The following is a 21763-nucleotide window of genomic DNA, read 5'->3' as shown; positions in this document are numbered from 1 at the left end:
GCGCCTGCCGCCGCGGCCATCCCCGCCATGCGGGAGCGATGAGAGCAGCTGCTCCAGACGCGGCCCGGCAATGGAGGATGATTTATTCCAGCTCAGGCAGCTGCCGTGAGTAGCACCGACCGGGGAGCGGGGATGCGCAGCGTTTCTGCTAGGCGGGCTGCAGGCATGGCGTGAATCCCGGGGATTTTACAGGGAATTATTTCTAGGAAGTGTCCTAGGCCCCGGGAAGCAGGCCATTTTCCTTGTATAGCTGCCTGGGTTCAGCATCCCAGGGGCATGCAGGGATCCATTCGTTACATAAATTCACTCAATTTTTTTTTTTTTTCTGCATGAACTTGACGGTGGAGGAAATGAGTAGGGGTGGAATAAAACCGTGCAAGTGCCAAAAGATTTTTTTTTTGGAGAGGAAACATTGTATTTGCAAGGTGGCTCACTCTGTAAATAACGTTGTGCTGGGGAAGGCGCCTTCCCCGGCTTCCTGCGTCGTGGCCGTGAACTGACTGCAGAGCAGAACCCGCCTTGGCAGAGGGGTGCAGGGAGTGTCGCGGATGTTCGGGAACTGTGTGCTTTGGGGAGGCAAAACATTGCTGCAGATGGAAGATGCTGTGGTGTGGGAGGAACTGCCGTTGGGATGTGGTTGCTGGATCTGTGCGAAGAGGTGGTAAAAGCATTGCTGCCTTTAACGCCAGGATTTCCTTTCCTTTTCACGAATCAAAACGTTTCCCTCAAACACAAGTGCACTGCTCCTAATGTTCCATTATCAGGTGCCTTGAAACAATATTCCTATTGACCCTGCATGTCAGGGAATAGACGCTTGAAGTTGGTTTTAAATATTAATGAGCTCGTATCAATGGCAGAGCAAACTGTCCCATAACATTTCTAATAAGTTGGGAAAATGGACACATCCTCCACTTATTTTCCAATACTTGGTTCAGTTGCATTCAGCTTCCCAGTCAAAAGAGTAAGACATGCTTTCATTAGGCCATTTCCCCCGGTCTTTCTCTGTTTCTGAAAAGGAAACACAGGAAAATGTCCTGAGGAACCTGTCAGTGTGGGTGCCGTTAGACCTACTCGGTGCTGCGAGATCTTGCACACAAATGCAGCGCTCTGAGAGGTCTCAGCTGTGACGGATTCTGCGAGTATGGAAGAGTAAATATCACCGTGTGGTTTTGTTTCTTCGTTTGCGTCAACTTGTGTCGTAGGTTCCTAAGTGATAAACATAGGTTTTTATTTCCTGTGGTGAGGAATGAGGCCCGATAGCTCTCTGCTCAGACTACCCATTGTGGAGCATCTGGAACCATCCTCTCCAAAATGGTCAGTTCTGAAAGTCTACTTCAACAAATACCACAAAATATTTTAATATTGTGATACAGGGGCTTTGTGATCAGGTTCTGTAACATCAGGAAGGTTTTTATTGGCATGTTTTTTTTGTCTGTGGCTTTCTAGGACAGTGAACACTTACCAGTGTAGGGCATGTGAATGATTTCCAGTCCTAATCCCGTGGTGTAATGGCACTTTAGACCTCCTGGAATCTGGGGAAGAGATGTCCATATACTTCAATGAACGTTGCACCAGGCTTTAAGACTGCTGAGGTTACAGTAATAGTCTTACTTTAAAAAGTTTACCTGTTTACCTGAAAAACAAAACAAAATCCTAAAACATCTCAACAGCCTGCAAATGAACCGTTCTAAGGGTGAGTGATAACCTCACAAAATGGTCACGCTCTTTCCAGGTTACTGCCAGAGTATCGTCAGTGAATATGTGCAATTCCCCAGATGGGATGTGGTCAGGGAAATAATACATGTCCCAGAACTGTGAGAGAAAAATATTCATGTCTTGTATCCCTCTGCTTTATGTTTCTACCACAGTGAAATCTGGACTGAATGGCTGGTCGTGGCCAGGACTCCTCTCTTTCCGAAAAACCCCATGGGTGACCGATGTGTTCATTCCTCCACCCTCTTGTCCACCCTTGGACTAAAAATCCACTTAGAGGAGTTTTGTAGCTTGCCCATCGCTTTGCCCTTATATTAAATATTGATTGTGTCATCAGCACTTGTAAGAGAAAATAAGAGTTGAGGTCTTGCCCAGTATGAAAAGTCTTTCAGATCACCTTTAGAAATGCCACACATGCGTGTCACTTTGCTGCAGCTGCAGTTGGCAAGGATGCTGACAGTTTAGTTCTGCTGACCCTTAAACCAGAGGATTAAGCTGAAGTTCAAGAGGCTCTCTGCTGATCTTTATTGTAGAATTCAAATGTTGACGTATTGGAAGCCAGAAGAGGTTGTAGCAAGACTAATTTAATCTGTTTCCAAAAAGCTATGAAGTCCAAGAAATTGTCAGTTGCCAAGGTGAAAAAGTTACACTGATGTTGCAGGTAAAGTGAAGGTGGCTTGGGGAACCTGTCACATGGAATATGGTAGATCTGTTTCAAAATCTCTGGTCACAGGAGACTTGTCACTATACGCATGGAGCGTTGCACAAAGTCACTCCAACCACGACATGAAGGTGGTGTTGATTTAGCAATGTTTAGTTTTCTTATTCTCCCTGTGGCCTCAACGCAGGGATGAGACAGTTATCTCTCAGCTAGTGCCAGAAATTATATAAAATGCAGACAGTTGTGAGCATGACACTCGTGACAACCATCATCTCATCTGCCAGGGCTACAACTGGCAGGCAGGTACACTCCTCAGTCTTGACTTGAACTTAATGAAAAAAGAAGTATCTGTTAATTCACTTTCTTATTCTGTCCCACCTCATTAGCAAAAAATGCCCAGGTGAACCAAGTATTGGAAATCAAATAGTTTCTTAAAATGCAGGTGTTTCATTAATTACGTAATATTTAATACTTCAGTTTAAGACAAGAGATGACAGCAATCGTAAAGTCACAATCATCACCTTAATGGCAAAAAAAATCAGTCAATCCACTGAATTATCTTATGAATCCCACTTCACTGTAACAAAGGCCAGTAGCAACCAGCAGGATATTGTATCTAAAAGCAGATACAAACAAAAACCACAGCATTCTCAGTGAATGGGAAACAGAGACAGGGAGGTGGGGGGAAACCTGGCTGCTATTCGACCAAACAGGGCTTCAAGACCAACCAAACACAGCTTTGACCTGGAAAAGTCCCACCAAAGTATTAATCCGTGTTTCTGTATTCTCAGGGTGGTCAAGTTTCGCCGCACTGGGGAAAGTTCGAGGTCAGATGAGGATGCCATTTCAGGAGAACATGAAATTCAGATTGAGGGTGTTCGGACAGAGCTAGAGCCTATTGAGCTAGAGGATGGAGCTGCAGTGCCAAAAGAATTTGCCAACCCGACTGATGGTGAGTAGGTTTCTTGTTTTCCTGTAAGGAGAGAGGCATGGCCTCTTCATTTCAGTCTTGTTGCAACCAGGCTGAATGCGTTTGGTTTAGAGAAGTGAAAGAACCCCAGATAAAAGAAGGAAACAGTAACACAGGCAAGTTACCTTACACCTGAAAATCAGGATTTAGCTACCTTGTTCTCTGAGGGATGCTCTATATGTTTGTTTTCATAACACCAGTGATAGACCTTGTGTATCCAATTGTCACCACCTATTTCATATGGAGGTTTGACTTCGTCTCCTTTAACGCTCCTAAAACATTGCCAAGTTTGCTGGAGCAGTTACGTGTGGCTCACCTTCAAGGCTGAGCATGAAGCATCTGCAGTGTTCCTGCCTCCTACCTGCCTGCAGGACAAGAGGGACAGAATGTACGTACATCCCAGCCTTTGCTTTCTGCCTAGCAGAGAAGTGCTGGCTGCCCTGAAGGCAACTCCAGTTTCGAGGGTATGAGAAGTGTTGGTTTTGTCTTAGCAAAAGGCACACTAAAATTTTGTAGGATGATTTGTTTTCCCAGGGACTTATTTATTAACATATTGATGCAATACAGAGCCAGAATACCGTGGAGTGAGCTCAGTGAGTGTCTCAGTGCATCAGTGCCTGCAAATACATGTAGAATTTCAGATGGCACATCGCCCAAAAAAGTGCAAGTGGTGCAACGACCCAATACGCTGAGCTTCAGCGCCATCACATCAAATGCCTGAGTTGAAGTCACAAACTGAGGTCTTACAACGTCTCTGCTTTGTTTTATCAGTTAGATTTTGTTTGATTTCCTTTTGGTTTGTGTTTTTTCTTTTGCTTTCTGAGGATGTCCGACTCTCTGCTAGATAAACATTTTCTGTGGCAAAGGTACTTTTTAAACTGCTGGAAGTGTTAAAACTTTGAGACTTAAATGGAGTTTTACAACTCGAATATTGAAATGTGTTTTTGTTGTCTTCTTCCATTTGCACTTGAGCAAAGGAAATTGAAATATCTCAGCTTCCGCAGCTAGAACAGTATTAGGAGGTTATGACAATGTGTGGGAAGCAAGAACCACCAGTATTTTAAACAAAACCGTGTTTAAAGGTGTGTCTTGGACAAATTCTGGATTCAAATAATTACAGTTGGACTCTCCATGCAATATTCTTCTGCGCTTTCCATCTCTTGCACGGTGTGGCTGTGTGCTGTTGAACAGCTCTCACACTTGTCACCAGAGGAAGCTGCAATTCAGTGGCTGATGGAGTCATTCCCAGGAGTAATAGGCAGGAGTCATCGGTGCTATGCTGATTTACTTCTATGTGAACAAAATATTCTAGGAATATGTAGGGTTATTTTGTCTTTAGCACAATTCCTGAAGAACACAGAGATTTTCCTGAGTAGGAACTGTAGAAGCAGCTTTCTGTTACATGTTTTAAATCTCAGTAGATTACCCAGTTAATAAGTAAGGACATTCTCAGACAATTCTGTCTCAAGGGATGGCTTTTACTAGGGAAGGAATACACTTCTGCACTAGAATTGTTTTCTTTCTAGATACTTTCATGGTGGAAGATGCGGTGGAAGCCATTGGATTTGGGAAGTTCCAGTGGAAGCTGTCTGTTATTACTGGATTAGCATGGGCAAGTAATTGTTATCAAGGTCAATTGCATGATGGTCAGTTAGAGAATCCCAGTGATTTCAAATCATGTAGCCTTTCTCGGTAGACAAAAAGTCTCCAAACAGATAACTGCACAATAAAGAAGGACTTTTAATATCAAGCTGGACTCGGGCTTGTTATGTGGGGGTGATGAATAACCGATTGATTTCTCTGTCTCTGAAGTTCTTATAAATGAGGGATTGAAGAATCAGGGTTTGATCAGTTCACGCGCTTGTTTTAGATGGAAAGGGTACTAGGATATCCCTACAGAAGCAGATCACATCCTTCAGGCAGTGATTTTACCACATTCATCCCATTAGCTACAATCTCTGTTTTCACTATTAGTCAGTAATATTGTAATCTCAGTTTCAGGTGCACAACCACCCCACACTTGTAGTTTTAACCTTGATATCAAGAACAGAAAGAGAGGCTTTGTTTTCACTTTTCTGCTATTTTTGAAGCACTGTATGTTGCATCTACTGTGTATATTTATGGGTAATGATATCTGGATCCTCTATTTGCTAGCTGTTGTCTATGCAAACAATCTGCCATGGTTCAGATCCTAAGTCTGTAGTGGAACTTTGTCTACAGATATCTATCAATATATTTGATACAAATCCAGAAGTGGTGTATAAGGGAGTAAGTTATAAACTAATAATCTGTTCTGACTGAATCTGTTTGTAAAGGAGCTGAAAGTTCATCCCTGTAATGGGCAGTTATTTATTTTTGTTTCTTTTTTTATCCTTCTAGATGGCAGATGCTATGGAAATGATGATTTTAAGTATCCTAGCTCCTCAGCTTCATTGTGAGTGGCGATTACCAAGCTGGCAGGTTGCATTGCTCACATCGGTAGGAAAAATAACTGACAGCTCCTGTACTCTGTAAGGTTTTTCCACTCATTGTTATTCAGACTTTATGCTTTATATCCCAAAGTTAAGTCTATTCCAGGGCTTTGCAGATTGCCTTTGGCTCGGAAGATTATAGGAGTCTGTTTTAAAAGCCAGAGCTTGAAGAAATGAAACTCAGTGAGAACTGAGGAAATTTGCAAGTTTCCGGTTCAGAGTTTCATGTAATTTCCAGGAAAATATGTGAATTGGCTCAGGCTCATCCTAAAATTCAAACCATTTGATTGATTGAAAAAAAAACGATTGGTAAATTTTTCCTGTCTTTCTTGAAAATCTTTCTCTTTCACCACATTTAAGCTCACTTATACATAGACTGGGGGCCATGAGAGAGAGCAAGCAACCACGTTTTGAGGTGGATCATCCAGTAATCTTAGCAAGCAGAGCTCTTGCAATACCACCTCTACGCATGGTGCTATGATGCTGGAAACATGTGGTGCGTTTATTGATATGAAAACTAGTTTGGGGACCTTTCTCAGCCACTGTTGTATGGCATGCACTTTACCTCCTGCATTTCTCTTTCCTTTAGCTTTTGATGCCGTTTGTGTCATTGTGTAAGTTGGTCAAAATGCTCAGTAGACTTAAATCCGCTGAGATCATGCCCTTTCCCACACCTGAATGCAGCCAGCCCATCTGAAGGAGGGTCTGGCTCCTTCTTTCAGCTCAGCTATTCTTGGTGTGTGAAATCAGGGGAAGGGCTCCGTGGACATGAGACAGCAGCTTTGTCTCTTACCCCACTTACTTCTTCAGTGTGCATTTCCTTCCCAGACAAAATTCCTATGGTTTTAATGTGCTGATGAGGGAAACACGCTTGGGTTTTGCCATTACTTTCACTGAGCACGATTTCCTTTCTCTCTCCATCTGCAGAATAAACCATACTTTTTAGTGTCAGCTCTGAAAATGGTGCAATGTATTCGCTCACTGGTGTGTTTATTGGAGCTGGAGAACTCAGCAGCTTCCAGGGCTGGGCTCACAATGTGTGTAATACCAGAGTGCACATCCTGATGTCAGACTGGTGTGTCACTGGATGGATCTTTCGGTTGTAAAGCTGACACGAGGGATGCTTTGTTGTTTCCCCTCTCCAACCCAGGCGCTTCTCCTGTCTCCACTTGCCTGTCCCCTCAGTAGTGCCTGTGAAACTCTCAGTGGGGCCTTGCTGTGAAGCGGATGAAAGATTAATTTGTGGGTTATGAAAACCTTTCAGGAAAAAAAAAAAAAGCCAACTCAGAGACAAGACATTGATTTCCATTTAGCATCAAGCTGTGTGCTCCAGTCATTTCTTACAATTCATTTTCTTCCATTTATCAAAAGCTCAAAAATATTCAGTGTTGTCTAATTCAGTAGTTCACAAATTAACAGGTAAGAGCAGGGCGAGGTGATGACAACTAGCCTGGCAGAGCTTTGGGTGGTGTATGTTATGTTTAGATTCCTGACCTCAACAAAAGCAAGGCAACTGCTGAAAATGAGCCCACCAGTGGAGAAGCTGGGAGACCTTGGCTTGAACAGTCTGCTGACACTCATCCCAGTTCCTGGGCAATAGCAAATTCCCTTTCAGGTCAAGGGAAGTGAAGTCAGGCTAAGGCTGAGTGACTTTTGAAAAATCCCACTATATGAATAACTATCTTCAATAGTCTTTGCTGCAAAAGAACTAAACCCAGAACACCTGGACATTTTGCTCTATTGTTAGAGCTGAAATTTTCTAGTTTCACTGCAAAGTTCTGTTTTCTCTGCTATCATGTGGAAATTTTCACTTGTCTTGTTAAGAGGAAGATTTTGTTCTGGTGTTTCACAGGTTGTGTTTGTGGGAATGATGTCCAGCTCTACCCTCTGGGGAAACATTTCAGACCAGTATGGGAGGAAAACAGTAAGTCTTCAGCTCCTACTAGAATATATCCTAATATTTCTACAGTGTGGATGTTTCAGTGCATGATGTGCACAGATGTCATAGCCCGCACGTATGAAGCAGAATTAAGCAGAACCAGTGTTGACCTCCCATGAAATAAAAAGAGTTTGAAGCTCTGCTTTACGTTTTGTTAATTTGTGTTACAGCAGAGACTTTTTTTCCTCGTGCTTGTTTGTTAAATACAGGGCCTAAAGATCAGTGTGTTATGGACGCTCTACTATGGGATCCTCAGTGGTTTTGCACCAGTGTATAGCTGGATCTTGGTGCTGAGGGGCCTGGTGGGCTTTGGGATTGGAGGAGTGCCTCAGTCGTAAGTAAATATTCACAAGTTCAAACTTTCTCTTTTCTATTTATTTTTTGAGAAGTGCTTATTTCAAATTGAAGACATGCCTCTGCTCAGTTGTCCCAAACCCATTTTTCTCTATTTTGGATCTAATATATTACACTCTGAGAAGGCTTTGAAGGTCTCTAATACATCACTGAGGTGAATCAGATTTATAATGATTCCTGTGTGAACAAGCTGGGTACCTAAATGTAATATGTGACATGCCTTAAGTCCTTTTAAGCGTCTCTCATTCCCTCAGGTGAACCGTGGTGAAAATGAGAGCCCCAAAGAGCCCACCTAGAAGTGGGCAAAACACACCAGGCAGTATTTTGTAGCTGTGCCTCAACATCACTAGGTTGCCTTGGCGGAGTCTGTCAGGGATGACCTGGTCCTGTTGCAAGATGATGGGTTGTGACCTGAACGCTGGCATTTGGAGGTAGAGAGGAGGCCTGATTCACGGCGTTTGTAAAACTGCAGATTATTGTTCAACCGGAGCCTGAATTTTCATGTCTGAACCTGAGTTGGAATTCCAAAACCACACATCCCAAACCTGGAGTGCTGAAGATAGCTTGATGGCTCAGACACGTTTCTAATAAGAAGGTAGCATGAAGATATTTCTCTATTACTGTGTCATTCCATTCACTGAAGAGGAGGATCTCTACATTTTCCACCTGGAATAAGTGACTCTGCTCTGGGCTTTTAATTATAAATGTAAATGGAAGAGTATAGTCATTCTCTGTCTCTGCAGTCTTTTATCCTCATTAATAATTGATATTTTGCCCCATGGAGGTGCTATTTTGGAGTAATCATAGTCTAACTTTGATTGATGGCTCCCAGACTTCTTCATAAGGCAAGTCAATATCCTGTCTTTGCTATTGCCATTCCCAGATAAAAGATTCAGAGCTGAGATAAAACATCACAGCGTTATTAATTTTCTTTTGCTGCTCTCCTGCCCACCTTCAGAAGCCGCACAGAAGCCTAATGTGTATGTAAAATAGGGAAGTCCTTACCCTGCTGTGTATTGACTGATGGTGAGGCGGTTTCTGCCGTGCAGTTCCAGCTGAGCACAACTGGAATGAGGCAGAACAACAAAGGCAAATCATCGAAGTTAGTAATGCCTCGTACTGCAGACACATATTCATGGTGTTGCCCGGAGCCCCAGCGGAACAGCCACAGCTCAGCCAGTGCCGTTTTACAGAGGGCAGGTAAAGCACGAAGGCTGCGTGACCTGATGAGAGACAAAGAAGAGCCCGTTACAGAACTCAGAGTGGATTCCATTGCTGCTGAGTCTGTTCCTTGTTCTAACTGCCATAGTGATTCCTTTGACAGAGGAGTAAATAAGTATGAAGAAGGGAAAGTAGCTCCTTTCTAATATCCATAGCTTTGGATCCGAGTGGCTGAATGACATGAGTATCTTTATAATGACAGTATTGTATTCTGTCATAGGTAAGAGAGAGAGATCTTTAAGAAAGGTGCTATTAAAAAGAAAGCAACGAGCAATATAAATTAAGTGACTATACCAGATTATCCCTCTAGCTATACGTATGTAGCAGGTGCACCTCAGAAGCTGTGGCATCCTCTGGGAATTCTTCCTCTGGGAATTTATAGGGGACTGCTCTACATTTCATGATGTGTGATTTTACTTCCTTCTCTTAATCTCCAATTTAATGTAGTGTGCAACTTTGCACTCTGATGAATTGGGTTCTGGGAAGCTACTCAGAGATCAATCCACCGTTTGTCAAGTTAGTCGGAGTTCTGTCACAAGCATCAAAGAAAGCCTAAGGAGTTGAGGGGCAGAAACAAGATGAGCCAATGGAATGCAAACAGAGTAGCAGCAAAGGATGGTAAGTCTTACCAGGGTGTTTGAAGAAGACGAGAGAGCCTTGACTGGCTGCTGGCCCTTTGGTTCATCCTCAGGAAATACTCATAGAGAAGCTGCACCATTACTCTTTGGCACAGTCATGAAACAAAGACTCTGCAGAGTTAGAGGATTTCTTTTTGAATTCCCACAATAAAAGAATGCAAATGATTTTATACCAGTAACATGCTCAGACCTTGGAAGTATTCACCTCTTGGAGAATTGAAACCTGGCAGCACAGACCAATGTGAAATTCCCTGAGCTGGTTGTAAAGCCCTGAAGAAATACTTTACCCAGCAAGAGCTTGTGTTGAATGCTGATGGACCACACTGAAAATAACAGGCATAATGCCTGTCCCAGGCCAGAGCAGGGTGTGAAAACGTGTGCCTCTAGAACTGCTACATGTAAAGAACCACTGCAGGGTTACAGAATCTCAGGAACAGAGCAAATTTTGTCCTCCATTGCAGCGATGGACTAAAGGGGTTTTGTTGTGATGTAAAGTTGATTCTGAGGGCTAGGAAGGGTTTGGCATTACCACGCCGGGTTTGGCAATTTTAACAAAAGGCAGATGAAATGTTTGAACCTCTCTGCTTGCGCTAAACGTGGCATTTTCCTCAGTGTGCTAACATGACGTTATTTCTCAATGTTCCCTCTTTACAGGGTAACCTTATATGCTGAATTCCTTCCGATGAAAGCCAGAGCAAAATGCATTTTATTGATAGAGGTGAGCAGTGTAGCTATGCATGCTGGTCCCTAGAAGGACAAATCCTGCTGTTGGTTCCATCCCTTCAACCCTACTGTCTACAAATGTCACACGTAGCTGCAGTCGCATCTTGATTGTCCAAGCTAGCATGGAGCTGAGGTGACCCCCACACCCCAGCACTAACTTGCTCAGGCCCAAAAGCAGCATCATGTGTTTAGGTAATACTCCCCTCTTTTTGTTGAACTTGCCCTTTTGCAAATTAACTCACACCCAGGGCTGTGTAAGTTATTGCTGTTAGCACAAGGGGGGACATTTGGGTGTCACCTAATTCCGTGGTGAAATTCATCTACAGCTCAGTAATGGATAGCAGAGAACTGACTGTTCAGTAAGTGCCGGGCTAAATTCAGCTCCTTGTAGTCAATCCAAATGGATCAAAGTCACAGAGAGCAGAATTTTTCCCTATAAATACTTTAAGGCAAAGTTCAGAGCCCTTCAATGGATGGTTGAAGGGTCAGAGAGCAGTACTACGGCTTGTCTGCATCGGACAGTTTAGAAGGAGCATCCTTGTGGAAAACCACACCAGACTGAAGCAGCTTCTCAATGCACAGCCAGTCTTCTGAGGGAACTGCTGGCTAGGCCTACCTGCAGCTGATCAACCTTTCTTAAGGAGAGTTCAGTAGATGAATTACTCCTTTCTGTGTCACTTTTGTTCTGCCACAGTTTGGCTGCCTCTGAGCAACCCTGGGTTAGAAATATATTCGGAGCATTAAATAATGAGCTAAGTGGATTCGTAATCCAAAGGAGAATAACCCTGCATGGGTAGGGTGTGCAAGAGGATGCCAGCTCCGTTATTTGCTAAGAAGGTATCAATTCCTTCTTTCATCTACAGGCCAAACTCTGTGGCTTTGGTAGCTTGGTTTTGGTAAGAAAAACAAATTCCATAGATTTCACGGTGGTAGCTGGGAATAATACTCATAGATGGATATATTCTTAGTAATTTTGCTTAAGAAATAACATGTGATGGGTCTGTTCCTTCTGAGAAGCTACCTACAGCTAAACATGAGTGTCTAGAGAAAGTTGACGCTGTGTTTTCCAAACGGAACATTTTAGCTTCTGTAACATTTAAACAAATCCCCTTAAAATGTCTGGACTCTATTTCCATACAGTGGTGCATATTTGAAATGTCTCTGGCATTTCTCTCTCCAGCTGTCCCTAGAGAGCACATCTGGTAATGTTACAAAGGAGGAGGCCTCAAGAGCACTCTTGTTTTCATTTGTGACTGTTTCTTTTCCCTTTGGCAGGTCTTTTGGGCCATTGGGACTGTGTTTGAAGTCCTTCTAGCAGTGTTGGTGATGCCCACTCTTGGCTGGCGGTGGCTTCTCATTCTTTCTGCCCTCCCACTTTTGCTCTTCGCTGTCCTATGTTTTGTAGGTATTCTTTCAAAGATTAATGCATGTTCCATCAATCTGCCCCTTCTCTACCTGCTTCTGTAACCTGACTGAAGGAAAACGGGGCGGTTTTGAGCTCTCTGTTGGTGGTGTCTTTGAAATAATGACAAAAATGCTGTTGTTTCAACAGGGTGCTAGTAAAAACATTCCACTGAGGGCTGTGTTTATGTGACTGTAATTGCTGGAGGACAATGGTGGGCTGGAATTTTGGGAAACCAAATCAGGCCTGGAAAGCTCTCAAAATTTAATGACTTGTTTCAGCTGAGCTCAGTGGAATCAGCATTTTATTAAAAGATGTTGCTATTTCCCTGATTGCTCTTTATATTTTTAAATTATTTTGGCAAAATCATGACTTTTATAATTCCTGACCACTTAAAAAATCTACCCAAATCAGGGGTAGAATCTGCACAGTGCAGGTCAGATCCTAAAATAAGATGTATATGAGTTAAACCTGAGCTTCCGTGCACTATAAAGCAGTGTGTTTGTCACTCAGTCTTCTCAGGGATGTATGTCCTTGCCAGGTTGTTTAGCAGCTCTTATTATTCCTTCCTCACTGTCATTGTTTTTCAGGAATACCTCCAGTTATACAGGAGCTAACATGCTTGATAAACAGAGCTTAACATTGCAGATTTTGGAATGCCTGGAGCACCTTGTTATCTGCCCTGCGTGCTTTGAATAATGTTAAGAACCTGCAAAAACGCCTAATGTACAGAAGGCAAAGATTCCAGACTGGAGTTCTGCCTTGCTGGTGAAAGTGGGGTTTTGCAGTTTCTTAAAGCCTAACGTGGAGTTTGAGGTGTGGCAGAACGATGGTTCTCTCAGCTCTTAAAGATTAGCTCTGCCATCCTTCCTTATGCGAGTAGTCTGCCGGACTCACTGCCGTCTTCCCACTGTAAGCCCCAAAAGCAACACCCCGTTTGTTTATCGCTGGGTTTTTGACACCGTTGTGCATGTGCTCTGCTTTCCTCTCCTAGTGGCTGCCAGAAAGTGCCAGGTATGATGTCTTATCTGGAAATCAAGAAAAAGCAATTGCCACTTTAAAGAGGATAGCGACGGAGAATGGCGCTCCAATGCCTTTGGGAAAATTAATCATTTCCAGACAGGTATGTACAGGTAACAGGCACATTAACAACGTGGGATACAATGAGACTGTGCTACATACATATGTATTTTTATAAGCAAATAATCAACGTTACGTTTAATTTCAGTGTCTCAACCAGCCATAGAAAAATGAGGGATGGTCATATCACAGCGAGGAAGAGTTCGTTTCTCATTTTTATTTACATGAAAATCCCGAAAGTGTAAAACGCCCTTTATAGTGGGCTTTAATGTTATTAAACCTCACTCTTAAGACCCTATTATTAAAGAAAATCAAACCTTGAGGCTACTGAAGAACTCACATGAGACAAGATGGAATTTGGCTCTTTAGCTGTACCTCATTTTTAATATAATCCTGATTTTCCAGAGTGGGAAAGCTACACGCTCCTGTTTGGTCTTCATGCATGGGGTAATTCACGCTGCTTCTGGGAAGGACTTCTGAGCTGAATTGCCGTGGCTTTTATTTTACTTCAGCTTCAGGTAGCCAGGTTTTCAGCACCCCTGTCAACATACAGCAGCTCTGCGTGTACAGAGCAACGAGCAGACGTTTCTAAACGAGGAGGTTACAGTTAGCCAGCCAGGAGGGACAGCAGAGGGAGACCTGGAGGTTTGGACAGCAGCAGAATTGCAAAGCGAGGCAGGGACCTGTTGGTAATGAGGGCATCTTCCTAACCAGGGGTGGAGGTTTGATTTCCTAAGGGCTGGATCTGAGGATTTGAGCTCTTGTGCGTTTCACAAATGCTTGGTTCAGTCATGGTGATGTTGATGGGCTGTGCAGGAACGCTCTCTGAGTTTTGGGTGGTTTTGTTTTCAGGGTGGGGTGGGAAAGTACTTTTCCTTAACCACAAGTTTATGAGCTGAGCCCTCTGCAGTAAGAACCACACGTTTTAGAACGGGGGCTGCTTGCAGGAGGGCTGCTTGTAGCTCCTTAGCACCTTCCCCTAGATCAGAAGCCCCGAGGGGCTGCTCCAATTCACAGGAGCTGGCTGTGGGCCCCATGGATCATATGTTGCCTGTGGATTGGCAAAAGTTCTGCTCTACCTCTTTCCAACCTTGCTCCGACAGATTCTTGCCCTGTGCGAGAACTGCTTTTGATAACGTTATGCTCCTAGGGAATTCCCTGGCAGAGGAATTCTTTACTTGGATCCCAGCTCCAGTGTGGCTCTTAGAAACTGAAGAGCCCTCAGGTGAAACCAAACTCATCCTGAGATATCCTGCACACACAGTACTGGGCACTGCATTCCCCCTTGCTGCTCTGCACCCTCATGTCCAGGACCAGCGAGTGCCCTGATCGACTGACTTCTGCTTCTTTTCGACAGGAAGACCGAGGAAAAATGAGGGACCTTTTTACACCCCATTTTAGATGGACCACATTGTTACTCTGGTTTATATGGTAAGAGAAAAATGGTTTTTAATGGAGGTATTTTACAGTATCACTAAAATACAGCAATTTCCTCCTCCTCAAAAAAAAAAAAAACCCAAACCCAACCCACCTGTATTGATTTGTAATTTATTAAACCACCCAATCACTAGCATTCTCAATCTAATTGCCCTTTCATTTTCTAAATGTTGGTAGGAAATAGCTTTGAGGTAGCACTTAGTGGGAGTCCTCACACAGCAGGTTCAGTTTGGATTCATGTTGTTTACTGTAGGTTTGACCAGCTGACACTTCCTCTCTCATTTTCTTCCTTGCAGGTTTTCCAATGCTTTTTCATATTATGGGTTAGTTTTATTAACTACAGAGTTCTTCCAAGCAGGAGATGTCTGCAGCAGTGAGTACCGTTCCATCTTTTCTCTTTAAATATACCCTGTTACATGGTGCTTTTATTAGATCACCTTCTGCTGTTTAGTTTGGATAGGACTGTGGCTGCCAGGATGAATTTTAAGGCATCCACTTAAAGGGTAATTTAGTTTAAACATTTTTGATAGATTGTTTCTCATCTCCTGCACAATGCAGAGAGGTCCTGCAGCGCCTGTGAGCCCAAAATGTAGAACAGCAAGACAACCTTCAAGGGAGACCTGTTAGAAAAAGTATCTCTTCTGCTTGAGGAAAAAGTGATTGAATAAATGTAAATTTCCAGATGTGACAGACCTAATTAGTTCTGAGAGAGAACTGCTGCTGCTCCCAGGTTCTCAAGTTGTGAAGACCTGCTGAGAAAAAAAGATAATGGTGAGAAGCCATTGCCCTTTTTGTTGCAGATTTTTGTGTTAAAAAGTGCTTTGGCTGCATTAAGAAGAGGCTTGAAAGGTTTGATTCCCAAGGGGAGGCAAGATTGTATTCAGAACACTTGTAATTAGTGAAAACTGTCTGATAGCTGGAAAATTACAGACAGAGGATGGGTAGTATTGAGAGAAGGCACAGACCCCAAGCTTATACACCAGTGCAGTAGCTGTTTGAGAGGTCTGACTCTGGTCAGCATACCCAAAGGAGCAGGCATCCTTTAGAAATACTTGTTTTCACAAAGGCACAGTGTTATTCAGTCTTCTCAAAGGATAGATTCAATGTTAGTATCCCAACTGAGGTAGGGAGAAACTGAATTATTGATGTTGGTTCTGCTCGCTGTCGTGAGCCCTGGACTGAAGAAGAACTAAACCTGTACGGTGGATAAGGAAGTGTGAGTTTTCGTTCTGATTGTGAGGGTTGCAGCGGTAAGACATCCTCCCACAAATAGGATTATAAACAGCTCAGTTGCAGCTGAATCTTCCAGGCAGAACATACCTGCTGTGCAGCAGGGTCTTTTCAGACATCCCTTCTGTCAGCTTCGGCAGTCAGAGTGATACAGACATAGCAGGAGCAACGGAAGGCAAGCAGAGGAGAGCTTACTTTATATATATTATGTATGGTTTTTTTCCTTTTTCCTCCCACAGTATCCAGTAGAAGGAAAGAGGTTAAAGCAAAATGCAGCCTGACCTGTGAGTACCTGACAGAGGAAGACTACACTGATCTGCTCTGGACAACCCTGTCAGAATTCCCTGGTAAGCGGTGGTAAGAAGCATCGGTTCTTCCCTGCCGGTGGCTCAGTGGGATTGGGATGGGCAATGAAACGGGCATTTCTGTCCGGGCCAATGCCAATGTATTTCCCACAGCGCTGGAGCTCCTTCCTTGGCCTGCTTGATGTATGCAGTGCACACAGTGGCTGTAGCTCGCTTCACTGCCCATGTGATCACTACAGATAAAATCACTAGTAATTGCTTTGTGAAGCTATAATTGTCCACCTGACCGTGGATTCTATCCAAGTAGCGCATTAGGCATTCAGAGGAAGAGTAATAATTAAGTCAAAGGGGCAGAAGCACTTGAACTTTTATCCATAAATGACTTTCCAGAAGTATTTGAAAAGGATCGTGGGTATAGTGAATCAATGGAAAGCCTGCTCTGAGCTCTGTGTCCAGCCTCAGTCATGATTTTCACTCACTTAGGGTGGATTTCAAGGAACAGTTTGACAGGACGAGAAAGATAGTATGTGATAGCCATTGTTTCTTCAGATATAGGAGATAACTTGACCACTGACTCGTAGTATTATTTCCAACAGATTAATACTGAGCAGTTACTTTCACTGTTCTCAATTATCATTTTAGGGACAAATGCTCAAAAAGCAGCCCTGTAATAGGTGAAAAGTAGTAAGTCTGGTAAATATGCGTAGTCCCCGCTGATGGGAGGACTGCCCTGTGTAACGGAAGAGGTTCCAATGAGACATAAGGCAGGCATTTTTAGCATTCACGTTGGTAACCACAGCAATAATCAGTGGTTAACAGATGTCAGAGAGGATTGCTCACTCCTACGTCAGCGTGTAGCCCCTGAGTGTGTGGGCCAGCAGGGCTGTGGACATGGAGCGAGACTCACCAGCTGGGACAGGGCTTCTGTTGCCATGTGGCACCAACGGCTGGGCAATCCATTCCACACCCCTGCCCGATGCTTCTGCCAGCAAAGTATTTTAAAGAAAGAGACAACAAAATCTCAAATCTAACTAACCCAGCCCATGTTAAAAGCCAACAGCTGCAACCTCCACCTTTGCTCAATTCTCAACAGTCCACTTGTCTCTTCTACAGGTGTGTTAGTAACACTATGGATTATTGACCGGATAGGCCGCAAGAAAACCATGGCCCTGTCCTTTTTTGTCTTCTCCTTTTGCAGCCTTCTGCTGTTTCTCTGTGTTGGAAGGTAAGTAAAACACAGTGAACAGCTGGTATATCTGATTCATCTGCGTTCTCTCTTGATTATGGCAGAAGAACAGGAATTGGTGGTTTGAAAAGCCATGAGATGGTTATGCTCAGCGGGGGAAAGAAGTAAGGATGGTGTTGGGTTTTCTCACCAGAGTTTGGGAGGAAACAAAAAGAAGCAGGAGAGGAGAAATCCTTCACTATAATCTTGTGGAGAGAACAATCCAAAGGGGAAAATGAGAGCTTATGTCTGAGTAGGAGGTAGCCATAGGGGAATTTTAAAATCAGATCTGATGTCATGAGCCTTGCTAGCTGGTTCATGTACTGCTCTCTGCCACCTGTTACCGATGTGTTCCCAGGCTGACTGTACCAGGACAGAGCTTCCCAACCAAGCCCAGCCTCTGCCTCCCAGTCAGCTGCTCCGACTGCTTTGCTTGTCGTGGGCTCTCGGTGGTCTGGGTGCTGTGGCACAATTATGTGAGAAGCAACAGACACAGAGGGCACAACCTCCAAGTTGTGTGCAGTGTGGCTGGTGGAGCTTGACGCTGGCATTGCAGATACATGGGGCCCAACTTTTTTTGGGTTCCCATTTTTGTATTGTTCAGTATCTATCCTTCATGCAGATTTTTCAAAGAACAAGTCAGTTGGCAGCTCTGCCCTTGGTTCTTAATGCTACCAACTTTCCATCTGAGCTTTGAGAGTCTGCCACGGGCTGCATCTGGCCTTCATGCCACCGGCATGCGGCAGTGTCTGTATCTCGGGGCTGGTGAGCAAGGAAATGACCTAACAGCCAGAGGAGAGCTCCCTGAGTTTAAACCTTTGCAGACACTGTACAAAACCGTATAGTACAGAAATCTCATCATAAGAAACCTTGCAAAGTTGAAGCATCCAGGTGGTAGGTAGGTTTGTGTCTTAAAAAGGAAAGCTACACTCTCATTTACTTCTCGTGTGTGCCATTTTTTTGTTAGCACCATTCATAACGTGGAATATATTTTTCTTATTTAGATAAGTTTAGGCATCTGCTGCTGATTTCAACAGGCCACAGCTGTCAGTTGGAAAGAATACACTTAGCAAACTGATGTGATTGTGGGAATGCAGATTGTTTGGCAACATTGTTATACTAAAGGTCCAGAAAAAATACAAAGGGTTCATTAAAAAAAAACACAAAAGAAATCGTTCTAATGCTTTAGGATTTTTATTGCACTTGCCTCCAAGTTAAACAAACAGATTGTACAGAACAATCCCAAACACTGCTCTCCTTTTTATTCTCACAGAAATGTTCTTACTGTGCTGCTCTTCATTGCAAGAGCTTTTATTTCAGGAGGATTTCAGGCTGCTTATGTTTACACTCCTGAGGTAAGGAGGTTGTTTTTGTAATGTGAACGTTTAAGGGAAGTGAAAACATGGTGGGAAAGTAATTTTGATGACCTCTTCGCAATGGAACTTACCCCAGATATGAGTTGATGATCTCATTGTCGTTGTCTAACAGTACTTGCTGTAGTACCGCTTATTACTTTCCATGGGTTTAGGAGACTGCAGGGAATAGAACTTCCCTCTAGGATTAACGGGCTGATGCTTTGTTCACAGGTTTATCCAACAGCCACACGTGCTTTGGGCCTGGGATCCTGCAGTGGAATGGCCCGAGTGGGAGCCCTCATAACCCCATTCATTGCACAGGTAAAACCCTTCTCCTCCTGACCCTGAAGCACGGGAAGGTGATGGAGAAGCTGTGTTTCTGCTGTAAGGGCCAGACCAAGGTCCATCGGTGTGTGATGTGTTGAAGGAGGGTGGTTGTTGCCTGTTCCTTGAGGAGGGTTGAGGTTCATCTCTGAATTTACCTCTTGCTCCAGAGGCCCATGTGATGGGGGCATGAGTAACCAAGAAGCAGGCTGCTGGCTGGATGTAAGGGCACCTTGGAAGCCACCACCTGGAAATGGGATTTGTGAGAGGCAGGGAGTTTCTGTGCGTGGTGCAATGCCACCTTTCTCTTGAGATCCCAGGCTGAGGTCCTGGAGGATACAAACCTTAAGGGCATGTGGAAAGGGCTAGCCAGGGAGGTTGGAGGAGCCAGGCTCCGCAGGGACGGGACTCGAAAGGCTGGGTCAGAAGCAGTGGCTCTGCAGAGGGTACAAAGCTTGTGCTTTGCTTAAGTCCTGCCAAATACTTAAGGGCAGCAGCACCTTGTGGCACGTGTACTCCAGACTGTTCTGTCAGTGTTTAATAGCTGTGTGTCATCGCTGAGGAAAAAGTATGCAGCAGTGCCTGCTACACATTTCTTCTGATACTGTCATTAAAATTTCTGCTACTACATTATCACAGAAGGAAATACAAATACTAAGCTCAGGGATGCTATTTGGTATTTTCTGCCTCTTTTCTGCAGGTGATGTTGGAATCTTCAGTCTATTTAACGCTGGTGGTTTACAGTGGATGCTGCCTGCTGGCCGCTGTGGCTTCCTGCTTCTTGCCCATTGAAACAAAAGGTCGTGGCTTGCAGGAGTCCAGCCACAGAGAATGGGGACAGGAGATGGTTGGGAGAGGATCTCATTCCCCAGGGGTCACCAGGTCAAATTCCGGATCACAGGAATGACGGGACATGAAAACCTGCTGAGTGAATGAATGATACGAGCAAGATCTCTTTCACAAAAAACCCAACCCTGAAGCATAGAAAGCTGACCATACTGTCACTGCCAATGTCATGTGTCAAACTGCAGGACCTTTTGGGTTGAACCTAAGCAAATTGTGTCTCTGCTGCTCTTTGCTCACACTCATAAAAACTTTACTTCTGTATGGAGAGGCGTTTGATCCAGATGTGGTTTGAGGTTTAGCAGGAAGGGTTTTTCCTTAAGTCTGTTGTGCTTGCATGGTCAGCTATTCAGCTTAAAATGTCCCGTGTCAAGCAAATAGCTAACTGAACGCAACTCAGTATAAGCTGTAATTAAAATAATGTACTCTTGATGCCTAAAAAACAAAAGATTAACATTTATTGTGTACCTGGCATAACACACGGTGGATTCCATACACTACAGAGTAGGTTTTATGAATTAGATGCCTGCCTTGCACTTTTTAGCCATCCACAACAACAACAGATTGTGATAACTGCAAATCAAGGAATGCTTTCTAGTTCCCTTGCTTACGGGTTCTGTTCCTTGGGAATTAACAGGCACTGATTGCTTGGAGCTGATTTCCTGAATGTTTCTCCCATCCAAGGCGGGTAGTTCGTGTCAGTGAGGAGCGGTATTTGTTGCAGAGATGGAATCTTTTATAAGAACTGTAAATCCTCACGGTTTGGAGCAGAATTTGACGTTTCTAACATTGCCAGAATCCTTGAGCACTCTGTCTGTTGCTTGGTGAAGACTGCTTCAGCTGTACCGCTGTCTCGTTGTGTGTGGAGATGCACGCTGTGGTTTTCTGCATGGGTCCAGGTATGTTTCTGCTCGATTTCCCTAAGCGTGTTCTCGCGGCGGTGTAGCCAAAACCTTTGGTAAGAGTGGCTGGGTGCGAAGAGCTGCGTGTGGCTCCGGCTGGAGCCGGGGTCTCCCGGCAGAAGCTGGCCTCCTGACAGCTGGGCAGAACTTTTCGATAGCTGCTGATTGTACGCTGACTGCGACGTCGAGCTGGTGACCAAGGAATGTAGCTGGCGGCGTGTCGTAAACGGACAAAAACCACGGGAAGAGCCGAACTGCAATCCTCCTTCGGCGAGGAACTTCACGCCTTCAGATGTCGGTCCTCGAGGCTGACGATTCTGCTCTTGTCAGAGGATGTAATTCAGGTGAGGGTGAGTTTGTCTTGTTTGTCAGGAATCCGTCACTATGCAGGAAGTCAGGTTTCAGAGTCTGTGGATGTGCAGCCAGGAAATGCGGAAGGAAGCTGAGACACGACTCGCCCGTGTCTCCGTTTTTCAGGATTCCAGACTGCGGAACACACAACCAAATGTAAGTGAGATGGGCTCAGCGCTAATCGCGGGGCTGTGGGAAGCAATACGTTTTTGTAGTCTGTGCGGTCGGTTGTCTCATGTCAACATAGGTGAGTGCGCAACAAACTTTTGCACGGTAGAGTATTTTAGGTATTCTGGGAACCAGGCCCCTTTCCTGTGGGGCAAGAGCAGGTCACTGAGTCTGTTTGGGTGCAATACAAAGGAACGCAGCTGGGGTTCAGCTTTCCCTGCAGGGTCTTAGCGCTCCGAGGCGTGTCAGACTGACTTTGTAGCACTGAAGGAAAATCAGAAGTGGATAATTCCTTAAGGAAACTGAGGACACTCAGACTAATTAAAAAAAAAAAAGGCCAAAGAGGTTATTGATATTCTGTGTGTGGGTACCTTCTGCTCAGTTAAGGTTTGGCAAGGCAGCATTCACTCACCGCTGACGGGGGCGGCTGCGGCGACATTCCCGACGCGGT

At 44.2% G+C, this 21763-nt stretch overlaps 1 protein-coding gene across 1 annotated transcript; it reads left to right on the top strand.

Annotated features, from left to right (window-relative positions):
- The first annotated feature begins 70 nt into the window (after positions 1-70).
- SVOP (SV2 related protein homolog (rat)) lies at positions 71-20516 on the top strand. Its single transcript, XM_010149820.1, has 16 exons — positions 71-105; positions 3166-3326; positions 4871-4956; positions 5724-5822; positions 7668-7739; positions 7964-8088; positions 10622-10685; positions 11966-12091; positions 13087-13215; positions 14530-14603; positions 14906-14982; positions 16079-16186; positions 17258-17369; positions 18643-18724; positions 18956-19045; positions 19749-20516. The coding sequence occupies exons 1-16, from the start codon at positions 71-73 to the stop codon at positions 19953-19955; spliced, it is 1647 nt and encodes a 548-aa protein (XP_010148122.1). The 3' UTR covers positions 19956-20516.
- Positions 20517-21763: the final 1247 nt, after the last annotated feature.

This window comes from Eurypyga helias, unplaced genomic scaffold (genome assembly GCF_000690775.1).
Source record: "Eurypyga helias isolate BGI_N326 unplaced genomic scaffold, ASM69077v1 Scaffold22164, whole genome shotgun sequence".
NCBI lineage: Eukaryota > Metazoa > Chordata > Aves > Eurypygiformes > Eurypygidae > Eurypyga > Eurypyga helias.
The sequence above is the reverse complement of the archived record's forward strand: the minus strand, read 5'-3'. Positions and strand labels throughout refer to the sequence as shown.

What these genes read in the sequence shown, in the direction of transcription:
- SVOP (XM_010149820.1), top strand. Translation starts at nt 71, where the DNA reads ATGGAGGATGATTTATTCCAGCTCAGGCAGCTGCC. An exon ending in ATTTGCCAACCCGACTGATG is followed by an intron (nt 3,327 to 4,870) that starts GTGAGTAGGTTT and finishes TTTTCTTTCTAG; the next exon opens with ATACTTTCATGGTGGAAGAT. An exon ending in AGCAGGAGATGTCTGCAGCA is followed by an intron (nt 14,983 to 16,078) that starts GTGAGTACCGTT and finishes TTCCTCCCACAG; the next exon opens with TATCCAGTAGAAGGAAAGAG.